This window comes from Xiphophorus hellerii, chromosome 2 (genome assembly GCF_003331165.1).
Source record: "Xiphophorus hellerii strain 12219 chromosome 2, Xiphophorus_hellerii-4.1, whole genome shotgun sequence".
NCBI lineage: Eukaryota > Metazoa > Chordata > Actinopteri > Cyprinodontiformes > Poeciliidae > Xiphophorus > Xiphophorus hellerii.
The window spans coordinates 29,788,415-29,801,704 of NC_045673.1; the positions used below are offsets into that span (position 1 = coordinate 29,788,415).

General features: G+C 40.3%; 1 protein-coding gene across 1 annotated transcript; it reads right to left on the reverse strand.

Moving 5' to 3' along the window:
* Nucleotides 1–854: 854 nt before the first annotated feature.
* Nucleotides 855–12,342, reverse strand: ftsj1 (FtsJ RNA 2'-O-methyltransferase 1). The gene is made up of 11 exons (XM_032546149.1): nucleotides 12,159–12,342; nucleotides 9,478–9,605; nucleotides 5,161–5,230; nucleotides 4,952–5,045; nucleotides 4,706–4,784; nucleotides 4,580–4,632; nucleotides 4,459–4,512; nucleotides 2,589–2,691; nucleotides 2,324–2,407; nucleotides 1,948–2,051; nucleotides 855–1,166 (listed from the first exon to the last, which is right to left on the reverse strand). The coding sequence occupies exons 2-11, from the start codon at nucleotides 9,596–9,598 to the stop codon at nucleotides 1,008–1,010; spliced, it is 921 nt and encodes a 306-aa protein (XP_032402040.1). The 5' UTR covers nucleotides 9,599–9,605; nucleotides 12,159–12,342; the 3' UTR covers nucleotides 855–1,007.
* Between the last annotated feature and the right edge of the window lie 948 nt (nucleotides 12,343–13,290).

Genomic DNA, 13,290 nt, shown 5'->3' on the forward strand with positions numbered 1-13,290 from the left:
TGGCAAAGCTCAATATAATTTTTATATTGAGGTGACAGAAGGTTGTTGTCAGCAGCTGCTGAAAGCAACTAATAAAGTAACTTGTAATCTAACTTAGTTACTTTCCAAATCAAGTAATCAGTAAAATAACTAAGTTACTTTTCAAGGAGTAATCAGTAATCTGGTTAAGGTTACTTTTATAAAGTAACTGCCATCACTACCACCCACAACATTCTGTAACTAGTAGAAAACTAAAAATGTTTACCAATTAAAGGCATAATTAATCTTCTCTCTTACTCTTCTTTCCTCTTAATCTCCTTCTGTACTGTGATTTTGTGCCCATTACATCTCTGAAATGTAAACACTGTTCCTGTGATCCTAATAGTACTACTCAAGCACTTCTGTGGTTAACACTGTCCTAACTCTGCTACTTAAACTGAAAGTGCACTTGAAAAAAACTGAATCAGGGAACTAACAGACACGGCAGACAAAGAACTCTTGTCTACTGCTTGATTATTCATCTCACAAATAAGACGTCTGGATTATTATTGGAACTACTAAGCATAATTAAACTCAACAATGGATTTTGGTGCAACATCTACTCAATGCAATTCAGTTTACATAGCACCAATTCATGTAATCTCAAGGCACTCTACAAAAAAGTCAATTCAATCCAATCATACATACATTCTGGTTGATCCTAGTGATCAAAACAATGCAGTCAAGTTCAGTTCATTATTTAAATCTGTTTAAAAAAAAAAAAAAAAAAACCTTCTCCATCTCTGGAAATCCAGCAAATTGCTTTGAGTTATTGACTTGCAGCATTCAGATCTCCCACACTTTCCTCTGAAAAAGTTCTTCAGTAAAAAGCAGTATCATTATTATAAATAGCCTTTATTTTTCAGATGTCAACTCATTAAAAACACATCCTACTGCTTGGGGAACCAGGAAGACTTAACAGATTATGATCTGCAGGATGTCCAGGGCCTTTTCCCACTAGCACTACTTAAAGGTCATGAGGTCTTGGCTTATGGTTCCTGTTCTTCTGGGCTCTGGGTGGAACTGACGGGAGGAGCATCCTCTCTGGACAGCAAGTTGTGTTTGCGAAAGTGGCAAGCCTGCTCATATGGAGGCCGGATAGGTGGCTGTGTGGGGGGAATGTACTCGTACTCTTTACTAGCATCAAGCTGCACAAAGAAAAGAATCAAAAAGAAAAAAGACATTCTTTAGATTATTATGCTGATCAGGACCAGCTCTATTGGACAAGTCTGTACAACTAGAGCAGGAATTTCTTCCTCTAAAAGTTTAGAGAAACTCCAAACTACAACCGCCATGTTCTCCGTTTACTCATGAGCTGTGCTTCATTCACATGGTGTTGGAAATTACCAGTTCAGAGTTGTTCCGTTTATATTTTTGGTATTTGCGCGTAACACGCTGGGGTAATTAATATATTATATTTTTAACTATTATTAAAATTACAACTCAGTCGTTTTCTGACATGAGGTAATTTTAAAATGATTTATTTACAGTTTTCTCCAATTAGATCAATGCCACTTGGACTCTACACAGGTCTCATTCAGGAGAGGGAGCCCTTGATTGAAAAAATAAAAAAATAAAACACCACACCACTGAATATGTTATCGGTGCTAATATGATATCGGACTGACAAGGAGACGTCATAACTTCCTGTTATTAGGCCGATAATTATTGTGCTCTCCTAGTTTACAAGGATGTTCACAGGAAAAGTGTTGGACTGCAACAGACCATTAGCAAATGCCTGTCCTTTAACGATTCTGTGACCAGAACATCCATAATCTTTCAGATTCACATTATTACTGTGAAAACAATCTGCATTAAATACAAATGAAAGGATAACCGAGAACTTCAGTACATTTTTCTCCTGTCTGGAAGATTAGTGTGGTTGTAGCGAAAGATGAATGCACCAGATCTCATCAAGCCACTCCTCACCTGTAGGGGATAGGTTCTGTCCGAATCAAAGGCGCTAAGGTCTCCACATGCTAAGAAGGGAACAATGACACGGTTTGGTCCTTCTAGCTGGTTGAAGTCCACATCTGAAGGACAGAGAGAAGAAACCAGACTAAAGACACACAAATACAAGTTATATGGTATTCTTGAACTTCTGAGTAAGAGTCGATCTGCAAGGTACTAGAACCTGCACTGATCACTGATGTCATGCCAGGAGCTTCAACCAGATGCAATAGATAATTCAGTCAGTTTTAGACAAAGTGACCAATTTTATTTCTCATATTCACTCTCATGCACAAAGATGTGTTCAAGCAAATGACCCCCTGTAGCACAAGGGTGTCAAAGGCTTTATAGTTACCATATGACTGGTCCAGCAGAGGGTTGGACATGTTGGGGATATAACCCTCTGGGGGAGAATAATTCTGGCAAACCACAAAGGCCTCTGCACAAACAACAACACACTTTGGATCAATGGGGAAAAGAGAGAAGAAAAGAGGAATAAAACACAATAGATCATCTATTTATTTCAACAGCCTGCAGCCTTAAAAGTCACCCAACAAAAAAGAGGGAGAGGTTTCCAGCTGAAGGTGCTCTGTGATTGGTCCCAACTGGTGATGGCTTACCAATGCTGGAGTTTCTACTGCTGCGAGGCTTGGCACAAGTCACACTGCTGAAGAAGATCTTCAGCTGAGAGTAGAGTAGAGTTACATCTTTACCTCTAAAGATCTGAAACAAGACGGGGACAGACACATCACTGTTTACATGTTACTTGTTTAAATCAAGTCTATCAGCTTGATTTATTCCAATCAAAACTGCATCACACAAGTGAAACCTCTAACATGTGAATAAAAAAAAAATATTTGACACCAACATTAGTGACTTGGAAAAAAAAGAAAATCCTCAAAACAAGCAAGCAAAAAAAAAGTATTTCCAGTCAGCCAATGTGGAGCCACAATCATTTGAGCTTTCATGCCGTCAGTCATGGAACATGTTGGGTTTGGAAACTCTGGTAGCCTTTAAGGTTTGCTGTGCATTTTCTACTGAAAACACACACACACACTGCTGGTTGGATTAGTAGCACTAGCCATGCTAAATTGTTCATGGGAGATGCTAAAGCTAGTTTAAAATGGGACTGTTAAAAGATTTTTGTTTGGTTCATAATAGAAGCCCATTTTAATGCTCTTCCACAAAGATCCCCTCTGCTCCTCATGTAAATAAATAAATAATAACCGCTCTCGACAGGAAGAAAATTGGATTCTGCAAACCCTTCTCAGAACCAGTTAAAATCAGAACAAGCAGGTCGTATTACCATTTTTAATAAAAGTACAGCCCCAGCCTCTCATAATGCAGGAAATGTTTTAAACATAAGTTAAAGGTACTTTCACGTTCGCAAAAGCAAGAGTATAAAATGGAATGCGACACAAAAGTGAAGCTTCAACATGTCAAAAACTTATTAGAAATATTCCCCATCTACCCAAAATTACTTGTTTAAAAAGTAAAAAATAAAATAAAATAAAACATCTGATCACTGTGATCAGGACTTAACTTGGACATTTCCTAAAAAGCAGAACAAAGATCATATAGCAGTTTGTGGAGGTGGACATTTTTGTTCTCAACAAGGTTGTAAAATTGCACACAAACTAGGAAGGCAAAGTCTTCCTATTTTGACATTAGGCATTAATGGCTGTATATAGAGTTATTTAGAGGGAAGAACAAATTTACACTGTTATATAAGCTGCACACAAACTACTTTTCGTTGTGTCAAAGTGTCATTTTATCATGAGAATTTATACTTAAATATCAGCAGAAATGTGAGAGGTGTAGTCACTTTTGCAATACACTGTATATGTACAGTATATATGTATATACATATACTTAATATATATATAAATTGTACATGTAACTGTTAAACAATGTATAACATTTTAATTTATGTATGCTGGAACCATTAAATTAAATTTAGCAGCAATGATGATCTTAATAAACAAATATTAAATTTCTATATCTGTGGTCTGTGTTAAAATGCCAGCATTTAGGGGCCCTGAAGACCTGGAGGGCCTTAAGCAGCTGCTTAGTTCATTTATGCCATGGGTTGGTTGCATATGTGATCAGCATTACATCATGTTTTTTGAACCTCTAAATGCTGACTTAATTTGGATTTAAAAGAAGTGCAAATAATTGATATTTGTTTTAATTGTATATTTTTGATTAGTTTGTAAGATTCTGTAGCTGTGGGTTTAGGAATTTTCGGCAATACCTTCTAGTGACATAGTAAGTACCCACTAATATTTTACATTTCCTGTCAACTTAACATGTTTTAATACAAAACCATACAAAACCACAGTGGGTCACCTGACTGCACAAGGCTTAGCAAGTTTTCTGTGTTTGTGAATTTAGACTTTAACATTCAAACTGATTAGACAAGCAGCTGTTTTGTTCACGGTAGACAGGTGTGAATTTAGGAAGTCTTGGAGAAAGACAGAGTGATCCAACCTTTGCTACAAAAGTTCCTCCAGGTGTCAGGACGTGAGTGGTGATGTTCAGAGCCTGGAAAACACACAGATGTCAGTGTCACACCACCAAACCTCACAAAGGACAACACCTCTGTACTCACAGCTAATAGGAGCTGAGCCTGGATATACTCATCCACATCATGGAGTCCAGTTACTATGGAGACAAAACAGGAAGGAAATTCAGAAGACGACAGTAAAGAGGACAGGCGGGAGAATGAGGACCTGACCATCTGGAGCTCCATCACACACCACCAGGTTGGCTGGCTGCCCCTCAAAGTGACGAATTATCTCTTGAGCTGTGGACACCTGGAGGAAGGAAGACATGAGTATGAGTAACAGCATGCTCCCCTCACCTCAGTAACTTTCTTGCTATATTAAATGACATTTCAGATCACAAAAACCGTATCAGCAAAAACTGCAATCAGTGCACCCCGAGAAATAATCCATTGATTCTTTGTGGGCTTGTTGAGCACCTTAGTGATGTCTCCCTGTATCTGAGTGACTCCTGGAAGAGGAGCCATGGCCTGCAGGTCCACTGCAACAATCTTCACCTCCTCCTCTCTGTCTCTGCATTGGAAAGAATAGAAGAATCTTGACAGGATTAGCATGAACTTCTAGCGTTTATTGCAGGTTTGAAATCTTGGACAGTTTTCTAAAGATGTAGAAAACAGTGGAAGGAGACCTGAGTTTGCGACTGAGAGCCTGACTCCAGCTGCCTGGTGCTGCACACAGATCCACGGCTCGGTTCACACCTGACACACAGAACAGAAGCAGAGCTGCTATGTCTCCATAGAAACCAGGCTCATATACATATGATGATATATGTTCAACATAGTGGATGTGGTGAAAATGATATCAATGTTGATATAACAACAGTATTAATATCTTTGTGCATTTAGTTCATAGGAAACATACTCCAGTCATCTTTCTAGGACTGTGTAATTATATAGATTCTATAATATTTAGTTATTTATCCTCTCCTTGGGCTGCCACCTTATCGTGGTGGAGGTGTTTGAGTGTCCCAATGATCCTAGGAGCTGTGCTGTCTGGGGCTTCATGCCCCTGGTAGGGTCACCCAAGGCAGACAGGTCCTAGGTGAGGGACCAGACAAAGCGCAGCCCGAAGACCCCAATGATGAGTAAAAACATTGGACTTCGTGTTCTCTCGCCCAGACGTGGGTCACCGGGGCCCCACTATGGAGCCAAGCCTGGAGGGGGGGCACGACGGCGAGCGTCTGGTGGCTGGGCTTTTTCCCATGGAGCCCAGCCGGGCTTAGCCCGAAAAGGAAACATGGGTCCCCCCTCCCATGGGCCCACCACCTGTGAGAGGGGCCAAATGGGTCGGGTGCATTGTGGGATGGGTGGCGGCAGAGGGAGGGGACCCTGGCGGTCCGATCCTCGGTTGCAGAAGCTGGCTCTTGGGACATGGAATGTCACCTTTCTGTTGGGGAAGGAGCCGGAGCTAGTGTGTGAGGTTGAGAGGTTCCGGCTAGAAATAGTCGGCCTCACCTCGAATGGATTTGCTGTAATAACAAGCTAATGTTCGTGAGAATCCAGGCAGTTCTCTGGAACCTGTGTAGAAGCACTGAACATCACACAGACCTTTCTGCCCATCCTTCTGCTAAACATCCATGTCCATCAGGCTGGATGGATGAGTGGCGTTATATATATAGATATATATATACAGGGGTTGGACAATGAAACTGAAACACCTGGTTTTAGACCACAATAACTTATTAGTATGGTGTAGGTTTAGGCCTGTCACGATAGCAAATTTTGCTGAACGATTAATTGTCTCAAAAATTATTGCGATAAACGATAATATTGTTTGAAGACCTTTTTACACTGATTTAATGGAAATGACATAATAATGCATGTGATTTCTTGCCAAAGATAGATACACTTTATTTTCAAAAGAACATTTAACACTGGAACTGATAAACAAAATAAACAAAACAACCAAAAACAAAAATAAAAGGGATTCTCAGTCTCCATTAACAAAGAATGTACTGGAAAAAAAACTAAACAACATAAAGCCAAAGTGTAAATAAATACTGCATTCAACCAAAAGAGTGCAGATTATGAAGTCTGTATATTATGTTGCCCTTCAGTAATAATTAGATTTAAATAGAGAAGATGGGCACATCCGACTACCTGATGCAATAGTTCACACTACATGATTTTTTGCTCCTATTTTTCCCCTTACAACAATCTTAGAACGTTGGTCTTTCTAAGATTGTGTGGTGTGTTACGGTAGATCATCGTTGCCGCTCCGATCTAAATCAGTGGTTTTCCCTGACTGGGCGCTTTAACGCAGCCTGTTGAATGTGACAGGTAGCCAATCAGAAAGCGTGGATTCTCCTCCTGGCTTTCTGAGGGTAAATTACGTCGGGGAATCCCAAACAGCTGACACGGAGCAACCCGAAGTCCAGCGGACATTGGAGATGATATGTGGAAACAACATTAATGTTTATTCAACATGCAAAGAATATAGAAATGACAAGAGGAGGAGTTGGAGCGAAATTGCTACCGCAGTTGATAAACCCGGTAACTTTTCAGCTGTTCTTCGTTAAAGTGACGTAAATAAGTTCTAATGATTTTCATTCAGTCAGGACTTTACGCTGACACTAGCCACATGCATTGCAGGTAGATTGTAGTAAAGCATTGATTAATGCCTGGTTTTAAAATTAGTTCACTGGACTTGTAGCCATTATTTTGTGCGCATTGTTGGACACCACACGGCAGGACCGAACCCGATCGAACCGTTATACCTAGGATTTCTGTCTACTAATTTGTGGTCTCAGGTTTTGAAAATGGGCCGACAATCAGCCGACAGCTCTAAGATCGTGTCATGCACGCTGGGCATTATACTAAGGATATGAGGAAGGGAGGAGTCAGTGGAGAGCACCGGAGTTTAGCCTTTTTTCATTCAGTGTCATTAGCTGAAAGAGAAAAAGGTCGGAAGAGACGATAATGCCGATAATTAAAATGGCGTCGATAGTTTTAATTTATCGTACGATTAATCGATTTATCGTTTATCACGACAGGCCTAGGTGTAGGGCCTCCTTTTGCGGCCAATACAGCGTCAATTCGTCTTGGGAATGACATATACAAGTCCTGCACAGTGGTCAGAGGGATTTTAAGCCATTCTTCTTGCAGGATAGTGGCCAGGTCACGACGTGATGCTGGTGGAGGAAAATGTTTCCTGACTCGCTCCTCCAAAACACCCCAAAGTGGCTCAATAATATTTAGATCTGGTGACTGTGCAGGCCATGGGAGATGTTCAACTTCACTTTCATGTTCATCAAACCAATCTTTCACCAGTCTTGCTGTGTGTATTGGTGCATTGTCATCCTGATACACGGCACCGCCTTCAGGATACAATGTTTGAACCATTGGATGCACATGGTCCTCCAGAATGGTTCGGCCCATCTAGCACAAGTATGGGGTCAAGGGAATGCCATGATATGGCAGCCCAAACCATCACTGATCCACCCCCATGCTTCACTCTGGGCAGGCAACAGTCTGGGTGGTACGCTTCTTTGGGGCTTCTCTACACCGTAACTCTCCCGGATGTGGGGAAAACAGTAAAGGTGGACTCATCAGAGAACAATACATGTTTCACATTGTCCACAGCCCAAGATTTGCGCTCCTTGCACCATTGAAACCGACGTTTGGCATTGGCACGAGTGACCAAATGTTTGGTTATAGCAGCCCGGCCGTGTATATTGACCCTGTGGAGCTCCCGACGGACAGTTTTGGTGGAAACAGGAGAGTTGAGGTGCACATTTAATTCTGCCGTGATTTGGGCAGCCGTGGTTTTATGTTTTTTGGATACAATCCGGGTTAGCACCCGAACATCCCTTTCAGACAGCTTCCTCTTGCGTCCACAGTTAATCCTGTTGGATGTGGTTCGTCCTTCTTGGTGGTATGCTGACATTACCCTGGATACCGTGGCTCTTGATACATCACAAAGACTTGCTGTCTTGGTCACAGATGCGCCAGCAAGACGTGCACCAACAATTTGTCCTCTTTTGAACTCTGGTATGTCACCCATAATGTTGTATGCATTGCAATATTTTGAGCAAAACTGGGCTCTTACCCTGCTAATTGGACCTTCACACTCTGCTCTTATTGGTTCAATGTGCAATTAATGAAGATTGGCCACCAGGCTGGTCCAATTTAGCCATGAAACCTCCCACACTAAAATGAGAGGTGTTTCATTGTCCAACCCCTGTATACTGTATGTACAGTACATACATATACACACATTGATCTAACGCATTCCACTGCAGCTCCGGCTGGATGTCTGGGTCTCTGTCCTGCTGGAAGGTGAACCTCCAGCTGCCTTCACATGTTTTACTGAATCCCCCACATAGATTGTAGCAAAATGAAAGCAGACTTCTGGCTTTCTTCCATAACAACTAGATGTTCAGAGTCCACAACTAATAGTTGTTCAATAGAAGGATTTTCTTCCTGAGCTGTGGATCTCTGCAGCTCCTCCAGAGACTCCATGCTCTTCTGTCAGTTCAGGTGGATGTCCATGTCCTGGTAGGTCTCCAGCCAGTCCATCCTGCCTCCATGTCCAGATGAAGGATCACTCAGAACGCTGGGAGGTTGTTTTCCTCCATGATGATGCAAACAACATCCCACCACCACACACCACCAGAGGTTCTTCAGAGAACCTCTGGCCTCAGAGATTCTTTGAAGAACCTCTGACGCCAGCTGCATTGAGACTGAGGTTAAGATACACACAGATGGACTGTGTTTACTGATAAGGTCGCTTCTGAAGGGCAAACTGGAGTTTATTTTGGGGTATCGGACTAAAAACTGGCTCAATGCCACCCAGACTTTCCAGATCTTTGTAGAAACACTGGCCGCCTCTATTCCTTTCCTTTCACTCCACAAATAAACAGTACATCAAGTTATTGTCAACAAATTGAAATAAAATGCGCTATTAATCCTCTCCTGTTGTGGTTCTGGTGACCAGAGGGTCTCACCTGAAAACAGGTTGAACTGGTGGTCCAGCTGCAGCAGCTTGAAAGCGCTCCTGGCCCTCCAGCCCTCTTCCTTAGCCAGACGGTAGTATATGTCCCGCTTGTCTTTGGAGGACCGCCCCATCCTGGACCTGGAACAAGAACCGCAGAACCAGAGACAGGATTCTGCTGCCGTCACATCGCTCCCACAAAGAGAACAGAAAGCTGTATTTCACTACGAAAGATGTAGAGGCTTTTAACCCAGGGCGGCCTGATAACATTTTATTGATCCCCTAAGGGGGGAACATTTTGTTTGTCCATGCATAACACACAATTAATTTAAAATAAAGTAATAAAAATAAATATACAATAACTAACAACGAGCAATGATAGTCTTAAGGACACAGGTTTTCAAAAATACAGAGAGAGAAAAAAAAAAAGACACGAGTGTCAATTTGTAACTCAGTTTTTCTCCAAGAGGTGGGTAGACTGTGGGAGATTGCGTCCATTTAGCATAGTTAACTTAGCTACAGATTACTGTTTGCCTCCTTTTCACTGCAATTTAATAAATTAAGGGGGAAAAAGTTACCAACATTGTAGGAGCTATTTCTCTATTTTCAGTTAAATCTTAGATTTTAGACTAAGATTTAACGCAGTCTAAATGACGGGTAGGACGTGTTTGGCTGAGCTCCCGCAACAACTAGAAATAATTGTTATTTTAGGCACATTTTTGATAGTTTTCTATCCCTTTTGGTGTGCTTTTTTTCCACTCTATAACCCGGCTCGAATTTCGCCCTTTTTCTCAACCAAAATGCCTCCAAAAGTCAAATCGACTGCACAACAACAGAGGCCTGCTTCTCATGCTACATCCCCGCCTCATGGTGACTCTCCCTCCTGCCCGGATGATCTCGCTGACGGCACTCCTTCCTCGGCCTTTAAGAACGAGCTGCTATCGGCACTCTGGGTTGAAAAGGCACTCATTTTCAAAACCGAACTCCCATGGGCCCACCACCTATGAGAGGGGTCAAAAGGGTCGGGTGCATTGTGAGATGGGTGGCGACCGAGGGAGGGGGCCCTGGCGGTCTGATCCTCGGTTGCAGAAGCTGGCTCTTGGGACGTGGAATGTCACCTCTCTGGTGGGGAAGGAGCCGGAGCTAGTGTGTGAGGTTGAGAGGTTCCGGCTAGAAATAGTCGGCCTCACCTCGACGCATGGCTCTGGTTCTGGAACCAGTCTCCTTGAGAGGGGCTCCACTCTGGAGTTTCCCATGGTGAGAGACGTCGGGCAAGAGTGGACATACATTTTTGCTCCCCATCTCAGCGCCTGTATGTTGGGGTTTACCCCGGTGAATGAGAGGGTAGCCTCCCTCCCAAGGTTTTTGTTTAATTGTTCTGTAATCTTAATTGGAAAATGTCACGCTTTAATTTGCTGCACGCAACAAATCACCATCATTAACAAATAAAAGCTTTAAAACAGTTTGTGGGGAATTAATCTATATGATGTTTTTAGCTTCTGAGCTGAGTTACTGAAGTACATTAACTTTTCATAAATATTCTAATTTATTGAAAATGACTTTAGCTAAGGATTACTAGAGTGACACAAGTCATCCCTGAACTTCTGATGCATAGAATCACAAATCTAAATCTAGTCTGTGTCACAGAAAGGAAACAATAAAAACATGCTTCATCTTTATTTGTTCATTAAAATGGCACATTACTGATGTATTAAAATTAAATATAATAGGTACACTTAATGAAATAGCATTAGCCATTATGTAATACATTCAGTCAGAGGCTTCTTCAGGTTCAGTGTGTTCAGGAGATCTTGACAGCGGCTCTTTGAAGATTCTTGATGAGCAACATTTAATTTCCCTGTGGGATTAATAAAGTATTTTTGAATTTGAATTTGAAGTACTTTTACTTTTAATTCCTTAAGTATTTTTAATTGGTAGTACTTTTTTTTGTTTTTTACTTTTACTCAAGTAAAAATGTTAATCAGCTACTTTTGCTTTTACTAGAGTGCATGTTTGTCTTTTTGTACTTTTATTAAAGTACTTTGTTTGAGTACTTTCTCTACCACTGGCTTTATAACAATATTCAAATGAAAAAATCTAGAGCAAAATGTGCTACCCACGTACGTATTTACCAGGTAGGAAATTTTGATGGAGTCTTGGTAGATCAACATGTGCTACCATAGATGTGTATTTTATGAAGGGTATGATTCTAATATAATAATATTTTTTATATATTTTAGTGCATCTAAATGTACTAGTTTTACATATTCTCAGGAAGGATTTTAGTGCATTTACACAAGCAGGTATTTTTAAACGGGAATTCAGGTGCTTTTAGAAAAGATTTGGTCATTCACATATTTTTCAAATGCTACGTTGTCACTGCTAAGCGCCACTTAAATCCCGTCACCTAAATATAATAATCGGAAATCAGTATTTAACATTGACACTAACTGGTAAGGTATTTGACGGTAGCGGTTTTCAAAAGCACCGGCAGATAGACGTAGCTGTCTAGATGCACTAAGGTAGAAAAATATGACGAGGAAGCAAAGATAATCAGAACACCGGTTTGTTAAATAATTCAGTTTTTCTACTCATCTCTGTTGTCTTCATATAGTCTGGAAAAGCCGTGGTTCACCGATTTATTAGTTTAAAGATGGAAACAACATTTCCGCTTCAATATTTAATTTTACTCACCCTCCACGTACTGTCGTCAACGTTAGAACTCTTCTTCTTCTTTTGTTTTTTTTTCTTCTTCTTCTTCTTTTTTAATGGCGGTTGGCAAACAACTTATAGGTGCATTACCGCCACCTTCCAGATTGGAGTATGGATCAGACGTTCACCTATTATAATCTCCCCATAATGCCCGTTCTTCTTAGAAAACAAAAAATACTGTTAAAAACTACATCCCCAGATGATCTCTGAAACAATTCCCTAATATCGAATATATTTTTATTCCTACTTAAATCTCTAAGTAACCCCTCTCGTTCCTGATCATATTTATTACATTCTAAAAAAAATATGTTGTACTGTTTCTAATTTACCACAATAATTACAACAACCTGTATTATGCTTATTAATTATTTTAAGAGTACTATTTAATCCTGTATGTCCAAACCTTATTCTAGATATAACATCTTCTTCTTTTTAAATTCTATTACATTTCCTTAATTCCCCAACTTTTTTTTGGATACTATAATAAAATCTAGCATTGCCTTCTCTATTCCACTGTTCTTGCCATTTCTTCTTGATATACATTTTAATAATATTCTTTATCTCATTTTTACTTATTTTAATATTTAAATCAACAATGTTCTTTTTTTGCAGCACTCTTAGCTAAACTATCAGCCAACTCATTTCCTACCACACCAATGTGGGCAGGAATCTTGTTTTTTTATTGGCGGATGGCAACCAACTTATAGGTGCATTTACCGCCACCTACCAGACTGGAGTGAGGTCATCAATGATCTCAGAGGGAATTTAATAATACACACCTCAATGGCATGCACGAATGTGCAAATTCACATCCATACACACTCACATATATACATGTAGGGATGTATATGCACATGCATACATACACACACATAATCATACATACTTTAAATAGGATTAAATAAACCAGTGTTTTTAAAAAATCTAATTAATTGATTTCTAACAGAATTAGATTCATTTCCTTAAAGATTTATCATAGAAAATCCTATTTTCTCTCTATTTAGTATCGACTTTAAATGCTGACGTTCCTCTGAATACTTATTACATTCTAATAAGACATGTTCCACTGTTTCCATCTGATTACAAGTCCCTGTTTCATGTTTCCCTATTCTGA